Source organism: Hipposideros armiger, unplaced genomic scaffold (genome assembly GCF_001890085.2).
Source record: "Hipposideros armiger isolate ML-2016 unplaced genomic scaffold, ASM189008v1 scaffold_247, whole genome shotgun sequence".
Lineage (NCBI taxonomy): Eukaryota > Metazoa > Chordata > Mammalia > Chiroptera > Hipposideridae > Hipposideros > Hipposideros armiger.
The window spans coordinates 2,050,190-2,071,177 of record NW_017731597.1 but is presented as its reverse complement, the minus strand read 5'-3'; the positions used below and the strand labels follow the sequence as shown (position 1 = coordinate 2,071,177).

The 20,988-nt window shown below is 41.7% G+C and overlaps 1 protein-coding gene across 1 annotated transcript in view; it reads right to left on the bottom strand.

Moving 5' to 3' along the window:
* The window catches only part of PDE4DIP (phosphodiesterase 4D interacting protein), a 225,947-nt gene that overhangs the window by 169,980 nt on the left and 34,979 nt on the right, over window positions 1-20,988 (bottom strand). The window contains exons 2-3 of the mRNA XM_019655807.1: window positions 18,797-18,852; window positions 14,851-15,002 (exon numbers count right to left, since the gene is read on the bottom strand). Coding sequence (XP_019511352.1) covers window positions 14,851-15,002; window positions 18,797-18,852 — 208 coding nt within the window. The remainder of the gene's footprint in view (window positions 1-14,850; window positions 15,003-18,796; window positions 18,853-20,988) is intronic.

Genomic DNA, 20,988 nt, shown 5'->3' with positions numbered 1-20,988 from the left:
GGAAGACGTCGCTTCACTGGCCCAAGTTGGCACCATCATTGCGCTCTTCCTGGCCGAGGCAGATCACTCACCGTCTTCTGGACGGCCGCTCACTGCAGCTGCTGGCCGCTCACGCTGGCTGCTGACTACACACGGTAGCCCATGGCAACCCACTGCAGCAGGGGCTGCAGCCTACGCTGTCACAGGCGACTCATGGCAGCCCAGCTCCAGGTTGAGCTGTTGTTCAGCATCTTAGCTGGTAGAGGGCAGTGTCACTGGCCCTCATATGTGGGATCCGAACCGGGTCCCTCTGGTGTCCCAGGCCAGTTCTTAACCATCGTGCCACTGGGCTAGCCCTTAAAGTGAGTATTTCAATGATGGTTAATCCTTAGCCTTTTTTTGTCTCTTCATTCTCCCTCCTTTTGAGATTTTTATCCACATTTAGGGCTATCACTTTTGCCTCGTGAACAACCCCCAAATCTCCAACTTAGTGCTCTTAACCAGGACCTCGCCCTACTTATCCACCTCTTTACTAGATAATTCCACTTCGGTGTCCCATTGTCACAACAAACTCCATAGCTGAAACTTTTGCAACAGTCTGTCACGCCCGCCAGGGTTCACTCCAGCCACCTGTTTTCCATATCATAGCTAAAATAATGTTTTCAAAATTCACATCTTACCCTGTCATCTCTCTTCCCCAAAACCCTTCATGGGCATCTCCTCACTCTCAGGGAAAAAGGAAAACCCTATCACATCCCCTCAAGACACCCCGCCTCTTTTTTCAAGTCCTAGTTTGAATCCCACCCAGATAAAGCGTTCCCTCCTACGCCAGCCCGAAAGACTTTTTCCTCTTTTGAACTCCTAAGGCAAATATTAGCATTTTGTAAGTGTTCAGATGCTGCCTCATGATATTGCTTTTCTGTTGTCTTGAAGGTTCTTTTTACACCTTTTAGAGCTATTTAACTTGTCGTGTGTTTATGTCTCTCCAACTCGTCTGTAAGCTGCCCAAGGAAAGGGTCAAGGACTTATATGTCTTCCTATACTCCTTCCGGTCCCATAACAACCAAGATAACCTCTCCACTAACATTCATGCCACCATGCGGTCACAGTTTATTAATCACCTCTGCCAGACTAGAGTGTTTTGAGGGCTGGCAAGGCGTATTTTGTGCCTTTGTATTCGCATTGCACAGTATTCAGGAAGCACTCCCTAAATATTTGTTAAATGAATGAGTAGATAAGGATTCCACATATATTTCATTTCTTTGTTGATTTGATTTGTTAAATATGGGCTAACTTGCTTCTATTGCTCTTACAACTTTTCCATGCTATAGAAAGATGTCTTCCAATACTTTCAAAGAAACTACATTTGCTAGAATAATTACTGTAGAAAAATGATCATTTGTTCATTTAACTTCGTTTGCCCATCTTGACCGTTTTGCTAAACTCCAGTCTACATCTAACTTCCTGGTAAAAGCCTCCACTTGAATACAGACATTTCTTACTTGTGACATCTAAAACGGATCTCCTTATCATTCCCACTGCATACGTTCCTTCCTCACCGGACACCACTTTGATTTGTAACAACTCAATATTTGCAGCTGTTTGCACTAAAACCTTTGAGTTATTCTTGTCTTTTTTTTTCTCATACATAGCATCTCATCTGGCTGTAAATCTTATTACTTCTACTTTCGATATATATATGTACGTTGATGTACATATATAGATCCAACCCATCTACCACCACTGCCACTGGCACCTCCACCACTCTGGACCAAGATAGGATGACCTCTCCCTTAAACTACTTGAATAGCCCCCTTAACCGGTCTCCCTGCTCCCACCCTTGCTCCCCTATAGTCCATTCTTAGCATAGCAGCCCCAGTGACCCTTTCAAAATGTGTCCGATTGCTCCTCTGCTGGAACCACCCCGTTGGCTTCGCATCTAATTGAGACTGAAGGGCTGGGTCATCTCATTAGCACCTAAGTCCTGAAGCCCTACAGAATCTGGCGTCTGTTTCCCCGCCCATCTCTTACTCTTGTCCTACAACTCTCCCCCTATACATTCTGCTCTGCTCGCACTGCTTCCCCTTGCTGTTTCTCAGAACCAGTAAACACCCTCCCTCTTCAGGGCCTCTGAGCTTGCTGATCCTTTGCAGAGCACGCTCTTTCTCTAGACGCTTAAAACTAACTCAGTCTATGCCTCATCCCAGCATTTCGTATCTCCTTTCTTTGTTCTTTTTTATTCTACAGCACTCTCATCATCTAAAATATTACACTTATTTATTTTGTTGCTTGTCTGTCTCTGTCCACTCGCATGTCCACTCCATGAGAAATCCAGGAATTTTGCCTGTTTTGTTCACTGCGGTATCACCAAGAACATTGCCTGGTCCATAGCAAGCTCTTAATAAATACTTGCTGGATGAAAGAATGGATGAGTAATTAACCTACTGACTTTGACCTTAACCGATTTAATTCCAAGAGCACTCAATCTACATACAAGACAATGCAGATGTTTTAGGATGAAGAGCGTATCAAAAAGCATTCCTCTTTATAAAAGGTTATCGGGTATGTTAAATAAATTATTCTAACAGACTAACTTTTAGACACAATAAAAAATCGGAACTTTGTATAAGAGCTCTGGACAAATGGGGAATAAGATGACAAATTACAATTAGAGGCCAATGTGAACTGTACACATAGTAAAAAGTATAGGAATGAGGACAGAGCTGGAAGAAGTTTCCATAGACAGCGGGCACATTAGCTCTCCTTAAAGGACGAATCAAGTTTGGCTCTGCTGGGGGAGAACATAAGGTGATCCGGGCAGGTGGGACATAAGCACAGGTGCAGAGGGCCAGCTGGACGGAAACAAACGGCACGCACTGTCCTCTGACGGGGGTACAGGGGGGTGGGAAGGGAAGAACCGTTTTAGGGAGATCTTGAAGGCCAAGGTGAGCAGCCTGAGTTTGTCCCTCCTGGTAGATCCTTGCTGTCAGTTTGGACAAAGGGTGAGGAGAAAGGCAGTGGGTGGAAGAGGGCTGGGAACCGCTTACCAGGATGACTGTTTCATTTATTGCTTTGTTTGTTTAATTTTGTAGCTCTAACAACCAAAAATGCACACACCCGGGCTGCACACGAGACCTACTAAGCCAGGACGTCTCGTGATCAGGTCCCGCCTGTGTGTTTAGATAAGCGCTGCGTCACTTAGGAAATAAACAGGGCAGGCTCTTGATCAAGAGACAGTGCCTCTTTCTTTGTTCTTCCTTTTTTATACAATACATAGAAAATCTCTACTCTCAAAATATTTTTTCCAAACATCAAGGGCTTTCCCGTGATCTTTCCTTAATTTCTTCTTCCCACTGCTTCTTAATGCATTAGCCCAGGCTGGAAATAAGACTTTAATAAGGACTCAATCGATGCCAACAATAGGAGGAGGATTACAACCCAGCTGTTGTATGTCATGCCCCATTAACATAAATAACTGTCAAGTCAGCCATTAAAAAAAAACAAACCAGCTTCACATTTGCCTAATCACATTCAGATCCCCCAGAGAGCACTGCTTATATTGGAAAGGCTTGAAAACATATTCATCTCTTACCATTCTCCCTCCTAAAAATACAGTTCTGCTCCACTAAACATGATTCATCATCTTAACTGACACCTCCTTTTCAAATATAATAAAACGTCTGCAGCTTAAACTCTGCTAATTTGATATCTGTGATCATTCATAGCTTAACATTTCGTGAAAATAAAAATATGCTTAACGTGGTAAACGGAGGAACATGAAAAGAGTGTTTTAAGTACTACTCGCTTATAAATAGGCAATAAATAGTATCACTATTATGCGTATTTACTGGGTGGAGTAGCAAGGCATTGTGAAAAGAGCAAAAGCTTTTGAACCAAGGAGATCTGAGTTCAAATCCCAGCTCTGCTATTTTCTAACTGTGTAACTTTGGGAAAATGACTTACCAGTAACTCCCTGTAGGAAAGGTGTCAGGAGAGTGGGATGTGGATTGGCTACTAAGAAGCTTGCAAAGGTATCTATCTATACTGCTAACGTTTGTTTTTTAATTGGAGGCAAACAGAGTGAAAACAATATTGGGTAAAATTTAAATATTAATACATGGACAGTGTTTTATAATTCTTTGTACATTCCTGTTGTTTGTGAAATAGCTCATACTTAAGAAAAACTACTTTAAAGGGAATGACATTAGGAATTACAGGGAGGCAGTTTTCTATCAGATACAAGGATATATTCTCTAGTAGGGTTGGGTGTAGTGGACTTACTGCCACACTCCATCTACACATTCACACATCAAATACACATGATGAGAGAGCAAATTTTCCGTCAAAAAAAGGATTCAACGGTTAGGGAAACTAAGGAACCACTTGTCAGAGATATTGTTAAAAGTCATCAGCTAGGAGTTAGCCCTAGAGGACATCTCAGATCCTTAGCTATCCTGAGATTCTATGTTTGACACATTTTCTCATAGAAACAATGCTACCAATGAGAGAGCTATCACTTTTTGAGGCACCTCAGACCACCCCAGCAGCTCCCTTACGGTAGAGCCCTGTAGGGTCATCTACCTGTTCAGGCTGAGAGTGTTAGCTGCCTTGTGCAGAAGGACGAAGAGGAAGCTAGTGAGCATAAATGATACCATATTTCCAAGACAAAAGCAGAAACGACTGGGACCCAAGGATGATCTCCAATAGACTATTTGACCCATAACTTTGCTACCTGTCATAGTTTCAAAACAGCTGTGATAGGAAGGGCACACACATGGTTGGAGAGTATTTCCTGCTCTTTAGTATCCAGTGGAATCGAACCCAGGAACCTAACTTGTTCTGGATTGGAAGACAAGGGTAGACAGGGAGGGATGGGACGGGGGTGGGGGAGAAGAGGATGGTGTGTTTCACAGATGTATTATAGACCTGCACACTTGGAACCTATGTAATTTTACTAACCATTGTCACCCCAATACATTTAATTTTTAAAAATGTTTTATTTACAGTACATCTATATGTCTGGCAGTCCCTATGCTTTTTTGGATAAAATCTAAGTTGCAGGAATACAAAAGTTTAATTCCTGGCTGTTTTGAATGAGTTCGACTTGTCTTACAAGATTAATTGGATATAATCACTGTCTTCACATGAATATTCACAGAAGCATTATTCATGATAGCTAAAAAGTAGAAGCATCCCAAATCTTTATCAAATGATGAAGGGATGTACAAAGTTTAGTATATCTATACAGTGGAATATTAGCCACCTATAGAAAGAAATGAAGTACTGATACCTGTTACACATGGGTGAATCTTGAAAACACTATACTAATGTGAAAAAAGCCAGGCACAAAAAGTCACATATTGTATGATTCCATTTGCATGAAGCAGTCAGAAAAAGCAAATCCATAGAGAGAGAACATAGACAAGTGGTTTCCAGTGGCTGGGACGATAGGGAAGAGGGAATGGCTGCTAAAGGGTATGAGGTTTTTTGGGGGGGCGATGAAAACGTTCTGTAACTAGACAGTGGTAATTGTTGCACAACTCAGTGAATATACTAAAACTATGGAATCATACACTTTAAAGGGGTGAATTTTGTGGTACGTAAATTATATTTCAATATAGCTGCTATTTTAAAAAGAAGAAGAAAGAAACCCAAGCTGGGAGAAGTAACTTGCCTTTTACCAAGGATTTTTTTTTTATGATAACGATTCACCTCAAGTTCAATTCAATTCAATTCAGTTAAAAGCAAATGGCTTAGAACTGATCATTTCAAAATGTTCTCTATATTAATCCTGCTTAGATTGGGGGGGGCTAACATAAATAAAGGCTAGGTGACGTACCCTCTAAGTAGCCCTCAGTATTGAAAACTCACAGTTACTATTTTTATCAATTTAAAGTTTGTTACAATCCTCAGGTAAGACAAAAAGAAAACACCATCCACTCTATTTTGGTACAGAAACAACATACTCATTAGGCCGACCTGAAGAATACGTGTAACTTTTGCAGGCCATTCTGACAAGGAAAATGTCAACCAAAGGCAATGAACTTGGTCTTCCGTTCATCAACCCTTTCGCTTCCACCCATGATTTCTGCCCAATGTTCCAGAAATCAACTGTTGATGCCTACTTCAGAAAGCAGACTGAAAATTCTACAAAGACCTGGCTTTTTTTTCTTTTGGGTTGCACAATAAACAAATATTTCTTTTGAAACTCTGTGTTGAAATTTCAACCTAGTTCCTCAAGTTCAAGAGTCTTTTAAATGCTACAGTATTAATAATAGCATCCAGTATTCTCTCCTAAAACTCAGAAACATACTGATTTCCATCCTTGACACAGCCTTTTTTTTAACTTTATTGGGGAATAATGTGTTCTTTTGGGGAGCAGTGTGTTTTTTCCAGGACCCATCAGCTCCAAGTCAAGTTATTGTCCTTCAATCTTAGTTGTGGAGAGTGCAACTCAGCTCCAAATCCAGTCACCATCTTCAATCTAGTTGTGGGGGGCGGGAAAGGGGGGGCACAGCTCACCATCCCATGCAGGAATCAAACCAGCAACCCTGTTGCTCAGAGCACGTGCTCTAACCAACTGAGCCACCCGGCCACCCCAATACATCCTTTTTAAAAAAAACAACTGGCCTGATGACAAGAGAGCTAACAACAGAGCTGTTACATGAGGTCGATAAATAACCCGATCTTAGGCAGCAGCATCATGCGGATAAAGGATAGGGGTTTAGACGATTCTTCTGCTGCCTTCCCCCACCATAGAGACACACCTGCACCACCCCCAACCCTGGAATAACAAGGTGGCGCAGTCATCAACACATTAAAGCACTATGAACTATACAAAACCAAACCAAAACAAATAACTCCCTGACCACCGAAAATAAATGGTCCAGCCAGAAATAGTGCTGTTGGAGACGGTTAAATGAGCTCTGTGGCAGAAATGACAGTTGCGTGGCACCGATGCTGGAAGCTCCCAAGGACTCCCAGGCTCCAAAGTAGGTTCTCCACCAGTTTGGCTCCATCAACAGCAGCAGGACTTGGTGCTGTTTATTCACAACTGGTTCAACCCAGGAAGATTGTTTGCTGAGCTTCTAATAGTCAGGGGGAACATATCCATGCATGGCCTCACCTATCTTTCTAGGTTTCCAATAATCTTTTCTCCATACTTCTCTGGGAAAGAAGGTGATTTCAAAGGCACAATCAGGACTTTCTCTAGGCATAAGAGCTAAGAGTTCACAGTATAGTGTGAACAACCATGGTTGCAACAATAAGGCTTTGACCAGGAGTAGGGGGGGGTACTGCCAACTTGAACCTCAGTCAACTCGCCATGACAAGAAGTTTCTGAGCTGCTAGGCTCTCGGCTGCCTCCAGGACTTTTCACGAATCGGTGTTCGCCTGGAATATAATCACTCCTTTTCCCCTCCCACTCAGCTCTGACTGAACTATCTCCAACTCACCCTTAAGGACCTGACTGAGATAACACCTACTAAGGGAAGCCTATCTCATCCTAAAGCCCAGGTTAGGGCCCCTCACGAGTGCTTCTGTTAGGATTATTATGAGCATTCTCTGTTTGACTGTCTCCCCAATTAGATTTAGTGTTCCTTAAGAACAGGAAGCATCTCCTTAATTTTCTTCCAAAAATGAAAATCACTTTACCGGCTTTGGTCTTTGTTGCTGCTTTAATGATTATAAAAGAACTACACACGCCTGCTCTAGTTGTTCCCTTTCTCAATGGACGGCATCACCTCGCAGTTGCCCAAGCAGAAAGCTTGACATCATTCATTCATCCAAAACACAACGAGGAAGAAAAAGGCAAGCCTACGATAACTAGGCACTATGCTAATCATGATATCTACTGGTGAACAAGACAAACGCTGTCTCTGCAATCATGGAGCTCAGATTCTAACAGAAAAGAAAGACTTTGAACCAATAGATCGTGTTACTAAGGGGAAAGCGCAAGGTACTCTGGGCGTTTATAACGGGGTGAGAACCTGGAAAAGGAATGGAAAGATGAACTGGTGGTTGGTCATATTCAGGCTTCTTTCCCATCATTGGTCGTATATCCCATCAATCACTTAGTCTTGTCACTCCTGCTTCTGAAATCTCTTTCTCTTTTATCCGTCCATGTCTGTCACTTCTATACTGTCATTACTACCAACCTTTGCCTACAGCCTCCTAACCGCTCTCTCTGCCTTGAACTTGACTCCTCCAATCCAGAGTCCACACAGAAGCCAAGGGGACGTTTCTAAAACAAAAGTCTGATCATGTCAGCTCTGTGTTTAAAAGCTTTCAAAGGCTCCCCATTGAGCATCAATTAAATTTAAAAGCCTTCACATAACTTGCAAGGCTGTATATGGCTTCGCACTCTCTCTTTTCCTCCAGTCTCAATTCTTCACATTTCCAGCACCCACATCCTAAGACATCGTAACTCACTCCAGTTCTTTCTCTCATCTGAATCTTGATTCATGCTTTTTCCTCTGCAAGGAACATTCATCGTTCTCCCGCTCCCAGGGTCCATACTAGCGGCTAATTCTTACTCTTCTTCAGGCCCCCAGTTAGATGTAGTTTCTTCTTGGAAACTCTCCCTGAATCCTCCCACCCCTTCGGACTGAGTTAGGCGCCCAGCTATAGATTGTGTAACTCTTTACTTTTATCATAATGATTACATTCTGTTGTAATTGGCTAATCTGTAAACTCTATGAAGGCAGGAGCCACACTTGCTTACTCATTATTCTATTTGCAGTGAGTGCTTAAGATATTATGCTGTGTACATAGTAAACGCTTTAGAAATATCTGTTCAATGACTAGATACATAAAATGAACGCGTTATTAAAAATTCAGATACTATAGAAAGTTATAAAGAAGGCAAAAATCATGGCTAATTGCATCACCCAGACATAATCACCATTAATATTTTGATGTATATCCTGCCAGACATTTCTATTTTTCTTTCTCTCAAAAGTGAAATCTCATTTTACATAACATTCAGTCAAATTGTTGTTGCTTAATCTTAAATTTGTTATTATGGACATCCTTCCAAGCCAGTGCATTGTTCTATGATGTTCTATTATATGCATATACCATACTTGAAGTAATCAACTCTCACTTTGATGGATAATTAGACTATTTTTAATATTTTATTAGTATAAAAATACTGAAATAAACAGTCGTCCTTGAACACAGAGTTTTTTATACATTCATATTTGATCATTGTGCATTTAACAGCTAGAATAGGGCCTGGCACACAGGATGTACCCATCTACTCCAGGGATGAGTGGATAAAGAACCAAATGAATAAGGGATCAGCTGTCCCTCGAGAGGCATAATAAAGGTGTGGCTAAGGGTTCAGTTCTGGAATCAATACACTTTTGTTCAAATCTCAGCTCTAGCCGTCACTTCCTAGTCGTCACTAGTTTTTTTCCAGGTTCAGTGTCCCTCTCTGCACAAATAAAAATAATGGTTATACCAACCTCAGAAGACTGTTATAAGAACTGATGTAACAGTTCTATATAATATATTATAAGATAATGCAAGTCAAGTGCATTCATAGAGCCCTGCACACAATAAGCACTCAGTAAATATTAACTGGTATCATTATTTTTGTTGCTATTTCAAAATTTTATTTTTAGAATGGAAATTATTGCTGGAATAAAATTATTCAAGGTCCATAGGAAGAAAGATTGAGCTTTTCATCATACAGTGGAAAAGTTCATATATATAAATATAAATAAATATATATATATATACACACATATACATATATATGTATGAATACAAATTTTAAAAATGTTTTCCTAACATTTAAGTTTTAAAGATACATTTGTTTGGCAATTACTCTAGTCTTGTGATATCTCTGCCACTGTTGTCTTAGATGTTATTTAAATTAAATCTTGTATAAGTTAAATTTCATATGCCCCTAATCAGACTGTACACTCTTTGAGAATGGTAACTTGTAATCTCTACAGCACTCAGAATCATTCCTTTTATTTATAGTTCTTTAAAAAATGATTGAATTGATACATATCTTTGGCCATGTTGCTTAGGAATGAAAACGTTGCTGCAAGTTCTGTGGAATGACTATGTGAAATGACCCTGAAAAGTGATGTCTAAAGAGAAGAAAATTCTGTGTTTACGATTGCTGCAAGTTTAGGATTTCCCCCCACTTGCCTTCTCATCTAATAACTTCTTGAATGTCTCAGCACACCAGTGAAAACAAAATCAGTAAGCTTGGGGCGCTGTGGTTGGAGAGCATAAATGCTATTTAAGAAAAAAAAAATGAAAATGTACTTCCCTGGCAGTATTCATTTTCCAAGGTTGTAATTACAGAGGAAATATTCCAGATGCACTGAAATTGCTGACCTAAGAGCAGCAGTGACACAATCCAGATTCATCTAAACTAGAACAGGAAACCCAGACTGTGATAACTCAGGTCTTCATAAAGGTAGAAAAGGCCCTTTTAGAACATGTCCCCGTCCTCCCACCACACACACAGACTTCAAGTCCAAGTGGAAGAATTTGCTGGGATGGGTGGGGCCTCATCAGGCTGACTCACTGACTACCAGGGCAAGCTGGCTTCGGACTATAATTAGGCAAGCACTGCAGCTGGTTAGGCTGGCACTTTCATGTTGAAGACAGCATTATTAGAAAATGTGTAAATAAGAGAGGGCAGTGGAGGCCCCCTCTAGACTTTACGGCCATAGCTTTTCCGTAGCATCTGCCATTTTGATTCTATGTATAAAATCACATGCACACATTGCACTAATGCAGCCTCTCTCTCTGCATGGTCCTCTCATGTCCCCAAGAACCTTGGAAATCACTGGGGTGATCTTGGGTCTGCCACTTCAAACCTCTGTGGCATTAGGTAAGTTATTTGAGCCTTGGTCTCCTCACTGGTCTAGTGGGTGTAATAATATCTGCCTCATGAGTTAGGAACATGAACTGAATAATAGCTAAACTAAAATATATTAAGTATCTAGGAGAGTCCCTAGTGTATAATGAACACTCAAAAAATATTACTTATTATTATTAGCTACTATCATGATCTTCTTAATAAGCCCTGTCAAATATTTCAGAAGGTCTCTGCTTCTTTCTCTTATTTTCCATGTATAATTTTGTCATCCAGTTGAGGTGGAAAATGGTCTGCCTTTAAACTCAGTGTTAAAACAAATGTACTATTCTTGACTTCCCAGTTTCCTATCCTAACCAATCAATTAATACACCAATATCCTCCTTAGAACCATTCAACTGGGAATACATTCCATGAATTTTGATTAGAGGCCGAGGAATACAAATCCAGTCGAATTGACTGGGAGAAAATAGGCCAGTTAACTCCAAATCCAACAAGTTCAGTTTAGTTAGTGCTCATTTACTGAGCACATACTATGTCCTGGCATTGTGCTAGATTCTAGAGACAAGAAAAGGATGAGCAAGAGGTATTTTGGGACCTTGAAGAGCTTAGAGCCAGGGTATATATGTTGAGATTGAAGAGTCAGGGAAGGCATCCTAAAAAAAAAAAAGAAACGAAATTGGCGCCTGAGCTGAAACTTGAAGGATGAGTAGGCTTTAACCAGGTAAAGAACAGGACAGGAAAGGTATTCCAGGCAGAACAAAGGCTGAGAAGAATGACACAGCTGCGAATTGCAAGCAGTTCAGAATTAATGGAGTAAAACACATGTAAGGAGAGTACTGGGAGATACAAGTAGATTTCCAGTTTACGTAGAGAAGGTAGAATTACATTCTGTGTCCACTTAAGTAGGAGCTAATATTCCAGTTCCATTACCACCAACCTTTCTCTAGCTGAGCTCCCTAATCTAGAAAGTACTACTATTTCCCATCACAAAAATGACTAGTATTTTCAGGCCCACATGATGAGACATTGGGTAAGTTCTTCTGTTACTCGTTCTACCTTTATTTCCTCATTTGTAAACTGGGGAAATAATCATGTTTCTGCACAGGATTCTCATGAGCATTAAATGAGATAACACTGCACAGACTTAAAACAGTATCCGACACGAAGAGAGTGACCATGACATGCCAACCAGTATTATCTGTGTGCTGCTCTAGTCTCACTCAGCCCAGACGTGCTAGGGGTTGACTGGGCGCTATGATCAGGGAGAAAGCATATAAGAAGGAGTTTTTCTCAACACCGTTTATATGCAAAAAACTTTCCAACCCAATAACCTGTCAGGATGTATTATGACCATGGTCCATAAACTCTATGACCCTGAAAAAGTCACAACTTCTGAGCCCTGGCAACGACCTTTCTGACAAAACAAACAAACAAACAAAAGTATATCGTTGCCTTGTTGTTATTTATTTATTACTAGACACATAGGGGAGAGATTTAAAATACAGTAATACCTTGATTTGCGAGCATAATTTGTTCTAGAAGCAAATTTCTCGTATTGCAAGACATCGCTCATTTATCAAGTTAAAATGTACTAGAAATGTTTGCTCATTTTGCGGAACACTCGCAAACCATGTTACTTGCAATCCAAGGTTTTAATGTATCGCAATTGTTTTTTTTCTCTGTGTTCTAGCTTGCTTTCTGTCAGTGGTTCTCAGCATGGAGAAGTAAGGACTAATCAGGATATTAAACCAGGATGCTAAAAGGACTTGGGACCCCACATCTGAACATCAGGTCACCTCTGTTCATCACCCAACTCAGCCCTTCATTTTCCCTCTCCCCCCGGCATCTGGCCATTGATTCTCACAACGGAGGACACACCCCTCATATCTTCGTTCCAATCACCTCTCACCACAGGAACGAGCAGGCCGACTGTCTTTCCAAGAACACCCACCAAGCAGAATCAAAAGGTGAAAATAGAGGAAGGGGCTGAGGTGTTACAACCCCCACTCCAACCACCAGCCCTACACAGCCGTTCAGGGGTTTAGGCATCCATTAGCCGCTTAATATTCCTGCAAACTCTCTGTCTTAAAAACAAACAAACAAACAAACAAACAAAAGAACACACCAGTATCCATGACAACTATGGGCAATAACAAAACCAACGCAAGAATGGGCTGTTTAATTCTCGGGGACATGTGACATGGAACATCTTGTGTGCCCACAGGAAAATCTGGTAGGATATGCCTTAGGTCCTGGCACAGCATTTCTGTTCACAAACTGAGGGAAGGCAGGGGAAACGGGGACACCCATGGCAACACTGCGTTATGACCCCTTTCTTTGAAAATGGAATTTTATTATTTTATGTCAAAAGCTATCAATTCAAGAATGAAAGAACCCGCCTATCTCAGGGCAAAGTTACCCAGTACTCCTGTGTGGCCTGACCCCTGGGGAGCCCCCAGGGGGCACCAAAGAGCTGTTTCCTTTTTTAGCTCATGGGGTGTTAAGAAATCTTGTTGAGTGGAGCTGCTCCTTGGTTCCTGAGCCCCAGGTATTCATTTTCCTATTGGAAACACAGCACCACATAAAGGTGCCATCCTGGAGGGTGGCACTCCACCCTCACAGAGCACTGCCTCTAAGCTGACACTTCAATTGCACTATCCACAAGCCATTCGACCACTCTGCCAGCCCAGCTACTCCTGAGTAGTGCAATATGACCAGTATATGCCATGGCTGTGAGCCCACTCCTGACCCTCCTTAGCTGGGAAGTGGACTCCCTGATGGCACGCGGTGTTGTGTGGAATTCCATGCTAGTGGAACGGGTGCCCTCTAAGCCCCCAGAGTGTGCTGCTACCTGAATGAAGCTCTGTGGGCAAGGAAGGCAAACTCATACCCTGAATAGGTGTCTGATCTCGTAAGAAGGAAGTGCTGACTGTTCTTAGAAGCATCCCAGGGCAGTCAACTTGCTCCCAAGTAGCTGGTTATTTCCTTGAAGAACGGCGCCCTCTCGACAGAGCAACGGCCTCTGGCTGATGGGATGGACATCTATAGTGACAATAGCTCTAAGGGTTTGGGCCCTACCTTCACCTCCATCTCTGTATTTGTGTGTCTATTGTGTCAGTTGGCCCAGAGTGCCAACGTCTGAGTTATTCTGACTACTTGAATCTCTTCTGTAATGGATGCCTTCTGGTGAGCATGAACACCCAACGCAAACATGTCCACACTGTGTGTGCACACCCGTATGTCCACCCGTAGTGTCACACTCTTCTTTTGCCTGTGACAGTCATCCATGTTATATGAACCAGTAGTTCTTTCCTTTTATTGCTAAGTAGCTTTCAACTATATGAATATACAAAAGTTTATCCCTTCTCCTGTTGATAGACATCTGGGTTTTTTCTAGTTTTTGACTATTATGAATAAAGCTGTGAAGGACGTCCAAAAAAAAAAAAGAAAGGAAGGAAGGAAGGAAGGAAGGAAGAAAGGAAGAAAGGAAGAAAGGAAGAAAGGAAGAAAGGAAGAAAGAAAGAAAGAAAGAAAGAAAGAAAGAAAGAAAGAAAGAAAGAAAGAAAGAAAAAAGAAAACAAGAGTTGAATCAGCTTTGAGCAATGATGAGAGATTCTTGTTGAGAAGCAAATGGTTGTGGCTGAGGCACCTCGTATTGCAGACAGTATCCAGACAGGTAGAGCGGGCCAAGCCAGCTACAGAGAACAGAATGCCAGCCAGCTGGACTGGGTCCCCTGGGCTCACTACTGTCCAGCTATAGGATCTCGGGGCACCATTTAAACTTCCTGAATCTGAGAAGTAACCCAGGGGTGAAGATGGTAAGGCTGAATCTCTGCCCACAAACCACAGCACTCAGCACACAGCTTGTAGTGCAGACGCTTTTGGGGACATACGCTCTTAGAGAGAGCATTATGATAAGAGTGCCCACAATCCAGGCTAAACCCTGAGTCATATTTTCATGAGGCATCACTATCCCATGGTACTCTTTCTACTTGTGTAAACAATTACCCACTCATCTGACTTACCTTCTCAAAGTCTCGAAGAGCCTGGGTCTGCACCTGAGGGGGTTTTTCAAATGCTCTCAGGTAACGTGCCTGCCCAAAGGGGATCTTGTCACCACTTCTCCACGTCTGTGACTGTGCTGGAGGGCCTCGATCTTTAGTGTCACTGAGAAAAGCTGCCAGTGAAACAGAGCAACAACACATTTGATATAATGGCGGCATTAGAGTCATTCTCACCTACACAGTCCAGCAGAATTTGGTGTTTGCAAAACACAAGCCAATTCTAGGCCACGCAGACACAGTTCACATACAGTAGCCTATGGGAGATCCTACTGATAAGGGTCCCCAGTGGAACACGCTAGCTTATGCCCGCCCATGCCCCTTTGTGATTTGATGTTCCTGCTTCTCCATCAAGAAGTGTTTATTTCTGCACCCCTTGAGTAGATTGGCGTAATGACTTGCTCTGTACATGAGACTATGATGGCAATGCCACTGTATGACATCCAGGGACAAGGCTTTGAGAAGCCTTGCATTTCTGTTCTTGCCTTCTTAGGATCCCAAGACCAACATGAGGTGAAGTAGCCCAATCCACCCTCCTGGAGGAAGAAAGGCCAGGTTCAGGGGGAGTGGAGATGTCCCAGCTGACAGCCAGTCACCAGCTGCCAGACACTTGAATGAAGTCATATTGGACCCACAGCCCACACAAGCTGTCAGAAGATTGTAGCTTTTTGAGTGATCCCAACTGACACCAGCAGAAAAAAATGCCCAGTTTGCCAACACACAGGATTGTGAGCAATAAGAAATCACTTTTCTAAGCCCCAGGTGGGCAAACTTTTTCTTAAAGGGCCAGATGTAAATGTTGTAGGCTCGTGGTCCATACCATCTCTGTCACAATTACTCAGCTCTGCCCTTGTCACTCAAAGCAGGCACAGACAGTATGTAAATGAATGGGCATGCGTGTGTTACCATAAAACTTTATTTACAAAAACTGGCTGAGCCCTGTTTTAAGCCCCTAAGTTTTAGGGTGGCTCATCACAGGACAAAAGATAACTGAAATAGCCTCCTTTTTTTATTATTATTATTTTTTTAAAGTCAAACCACTAGCTAAAAAGTATTTACAAATCTCTCTATAGGTAATCTTTCAGGTTATCATTTAGGAATAATAACAATTATACCAACCAGCATCTTTAACTGGCATTACAGGTGATAAAATAGTTTCATATAAATTATTTCCTTTATAAAGTTATTGCAACCAGTGAAAGAGACTAATGTGATTATTAATCCCATGTTACGGATAAGGAAACGAAGGTGCAGAGAGTTTGCTTGACCACGATTCCGTTTCTAAACACTGGAAGAACCATGTTCTCGCCACTCCAGCTTCCTGACAGTATGCTAACACTGTGTTATTTAAACACATTTTGCAACCCACTGAAGGGGGTTGCAACAGGTCTAAGAATTAGGAAAAAACAGGCAGAGAAGCAGAGATGCCATCAATGGAAGCCTTGCCCTGGCAGAAGCTAGTGAAAGCTAAATTGCTACTAACCTATGCCCATCTTTGAGAAGAAACACTCAAAGAACAAGAACAACAAGTCAGGGCTTCCCTCAAGCGTAGTCAATTGAGGATCTCAGATTGAGGTGAGCTGGAGGGTGCAGACTCAAGTAGAAGACACAGAAAAACACATCTTTTCTTGGCTGACAGGAGGGAGCAATGAGCCTTTATTACTGGACAATTTTTTTTAAGTCAGAAATAAATGACAGCTATCACAATACGCTGAGCTCCATAGACCCAGTCAGTGCAAGTGAGAGCAAAATGGCTCTGGGTGTGCCTCACCGAGGACAAGTTAACTAGGCATAGGTATATGGCCGAGGAGAGCCTAAGGAGCCGAGAGGCAAAATGTCATTACATGCGCTTTGTTCTGTCCTTTCCTTTTTTTCCTTTTAAAAAATTTCCTCCCTCCCTCCCTCCCTCCCTCCCTTCCTTCCTTCCTTGTATATGCTTGTCTCCTTTGTCAAAAAATTAATTGACCATAGATGCTTGGGCACCAAAAGAAAAGGCAACAAAAGCAAAAATAAATAAGTGGGACTGCATCAAACAAAAAAGCTTCTGCACAGCACAGAAAACTACCAACAGAATAAAAAGGCAACCTAGGGGATGGGAGAAAATCTCCTTCCCTCCCTCCCTGTCTTCCTCTCTCCTTCCCTTTTTCTTTTCCTTTCTGCAAACTTGCCAGAAGGAACACAAGAAAAAGTGCCCAGATACTGCAATCAACGTGTCACAATTTTTTTCCCAATGCTCAGAAAAGAGCATGCTCTGCTTAAAGGAAAAAAGATCAAGAAGGAAAAGGAAGGAAAGAAAGACAAAAAGGATCAGGAAGAGATGATGGTGAAGAGAAAGATGAAAATGAAGAAGAAAATAATGACAATGATAAATAGGGTGGTTCCAGGGCAGTTTGTTCTTGTCTAAAAGTATTAAACTCCCCATTATACCACTGATTTTAAAGGAAAAAAAAAGAAATGTAAGGCCATATGATTTGTTTTTAAACTGGGCACTGTACAGTGTCTTTTCATTTTTGTAAAATTAATATACTTTCAAGTATGTTTTCAGATAGTATGGTATTTTGAATACCCACTAACCTTGCCTGGTAAAGTACAGGGGTTTAAATTAGCACAGAAATGTAAAGGTGGCTTTATTGAGGCACAGCACAAATTATAGACAGAGGTCATATTTTTTCCATCTCCTATTGTCTTCGATTCATTTTGTACAAAATAATTGTTTTTCTGTTATTTGTATCCCACTCGGTGATGGCAGCTTAACAGTAATAATAGTAATAATAGCGTTGCACCTCTTTTGTTAATATTCTGATTATGTCTAAGGAAATGTAAATAGTTCAATTAAAAGAAATTAGGAAGAATTATTTCTTCCCCATTTAGGTGAAATAAAATAGGCTATGAAATGCAAGGAAATTTGATAAAACAGAACAACAATACATCACAATTAGGGTGGTGGGATGTATAGAGCTTCTGAAACTTGGATATGATTCCCGGTCACTTGCTAATTGTGGGAACTTAGGCAAATTTCTTCACTTTGCTGAGCTTCATTGTCTCTGTAAAAGTGGACGTAATAAAGCTCACAGAGCTTTCATATGGATTAAATGAAATCGTAAGTGACAATACCAATCCGCCATCTTGCCTGGACTGGGCATGTTTCTTTCCGCCTTCCATTTTGGCCCCAGTCCTTCCCTTTTTACCTCCTAATGGAGGCTCTTGGGGCTAAAGTAAGGATGGTAGATCCTTGGAACGTGAAGATTTAACATATACAAGTACAATCTGAAGTCCTTAACACATTCAAATTATAAACTTTTCTCCACATTGTGTATATGAACCGTCTGTGTTTCAAGGCAAATCATTTAGCGACATAAGTAAAACCCTTAAGTGATTAAATGTTTTTGTGAAAAATCATCCCCAAAAGAGAACTACCTTCACTTTGGTTTTGTAGTTTTGGTAGATCCCTCACTAACATTAGGGCAGTAATGGTACGATATTATTATGAATCCATTAATAATAATAATTATCTTTACTGGGTACTTATTCCTTCACGGGCTCTGTACTGAGAGCCCTTCTCACCTAATTTCACTTATGAGGTTGACACTATCATTATACAATTTTAATGGTGTATTACAGTAGAGATTTCATTTTAGTGGCAGAACCTAACCATTTTACAAGTGACTTTAAACTTGCAATTACAGAATTGTTAAAAGTATGAAGAGTTGACGTCAGTATTTCAGCTATTCTTCATGGCGCTGTGCTAGGAAGGTGGGGAATTATAAGCTACAATGGTATGTGCATATCTGGAAATTCCCAGAAAGTCTGAGGACATTGTCATGATGATTTTAAAAGGCCCACGATTCAAGGGATTTATGATCAGCAGGGAAACGAAAATGAAGCAAGGCAAGGCCCACGGCCTCCTTACCTGCTGCATGACTTGTTCTGGGTACCATCTCCCCATCATCCTCTGCAAAATAATCTCTGTGGAGAGAAACCAACAGTGAGACAATCACCCTACATGGTCCCCAGTCCCTGGGGTGGCGAGACACGTACAATTCTCTTTTCATTTTTTCTCCATAAGAATTCATTAAGCTCTTACTATGTGTCAGGAACAGTGTTAAATCCTGGAGATACAAAGACAAACCCCCAGGAAGGGTTCCCATCCTTATAAGTCCACGTAGAGATGGCCATTGAGATAAACATTGCCATAGGTATTGAATTACCATGTGGTGAATGCTATGAAGGAAAATGCAGACTCACTTAATTACTAGAGAGATTTAGAGAAAGGGTCATATTTAAACTAAGATGAAGAGAATGTCAACCAGATGAAAACCACAAACAGAAGACTATTCCATCACAAGGAAACAGCTAAGACTCTGAGTTGGGAAGGAACTTGGCCTGTAAGAGGCACAGAAAAAGTCAGTACTGCAGCCAGACCATGCACGGCCTCGTGGGATGGGGTAAGGATATTGAGTTTTATGTGAAGGGCAATGGGAAACCATTGACGGATTTTAAGTGAGGGAATGAAACGTACATGACCAGATGCAGATCTTAGAACCTTCTAGCAGTTCTGAGGGAGGCTGTGTGGAGGGAACAAAAGTGGATGGGGAGGGACGGCTGGTTAGCTCAGGTGGTTAGAGCGCAGGCTCATAACACCAAGGTTGCCAGTTCGATCCCCACATGGGCTAAGGAACTGCGCCCTCCACAACTAGATTGAAACAACTACTTGGAGCTGATGGGTCCTGGACAAACACTCTGTTCCCCAATAAAATTTCAAGAAAAAAAAAGTGGATGGGGAAAGTAAGACGTCATGATGGTTTTAACTAAGGGAAAAGACGGGCGATAAAAGCAAATGATTTCAAGGTATGTCAGGAAGTAGAATTAACATGGAAACAAAGTCTCTTAATGGAAACGTTAAAACCACCACGATTCAGTAGCAAGAATCGTTTGTCTATCCAGCACAGTAAAGACCACCATCCCTAGCACATAAGAGGGGCGGGGAACTCTCAAAATGTACTAACAAATACTTGTCAAGCACTTACTATGTTTTGTTTTTGTTTTTGTTTTTAATTTTTTTATTGTTAGTTTCAGGTGTACAGAACAATGCAATAGTTACCCTTTTCACCCTCACAAAGTAACAACCCCCCTCCCCCCTTACTATGTTTTTAAGGCACTGTTTTAAGCTCCGCAAATGTAGCAGGGAACAAAACAGACAAAAATGCCTGCACTCCTGGGACTTACAGGAAGGAAGAACAAATAAGTAAAATGGATACTTGCAACTGGGGACGAGGACCATAAAAAATCCAAGTAGGAAATGAAGATAGGGAGTGCTGGGGGGATGGGGAGGAGGAGGGGATGGAGACTTTCAGCAGGCAAGGTTTCTCTGAAAAGTACTCAGGGTAGCCGTGGGGGTATCTGGGGGGAAATCTAAGCAGAAAATGTAGATTGCAAAGGTCCTTGGGAAAGAGCATTTGGGGAACAGCAGGGAAGCCAGCGTGGCTGGTAAGTGGTAGGGGGTGCGGTGGGGGGAGGTGTCGTGGAGAGGCTGGGCAGGGGGCAGATTGTAAAAGCCTTTTGGGACATTGAGACGGGTTTAGCCACTGTAGTCTTGTGGGTGCAAAAGAGAGATAGACTGAGTGACAAATGTTTTCAAAGACTGGCTGTGCGGGGAAGGCAGAAACAGAGAGGCGATTGCAATGATCCTATAAAGAAATGCTTTCAACATTTAGCTTATTCCTGAAACCCTGGGTACTCCCAGTGAGCTGTTCTAAAAATAAGTCTGTAGAAAGAGATTTCGAGGGCCTCTCTTTTGAAAAGCCAGCAGACATTCGCAGGAAGGCAGAGGACAGCCTAGCATTTGTTTAGAAGCTGTTGATGTTCTTTGTTCTCTGTCTCAGGAATGGAGATGGGACTTGGCATACACCTTCACTTTGTTAAATTCTAGAGAGAGATAAAAGCACCATAGAGGGCACTTTGGTCTACTCACACCCCCTGACAATTCTTTATTATTTAAAAGCAGATCACCAGCTTGTGGCTCTTCCAGGCCCTCTGCCCCTTTCTGTTTTCATTTCTCATTAAGAACTTTCACTGAGTGAACAATAGAAGCGATTAATTGAA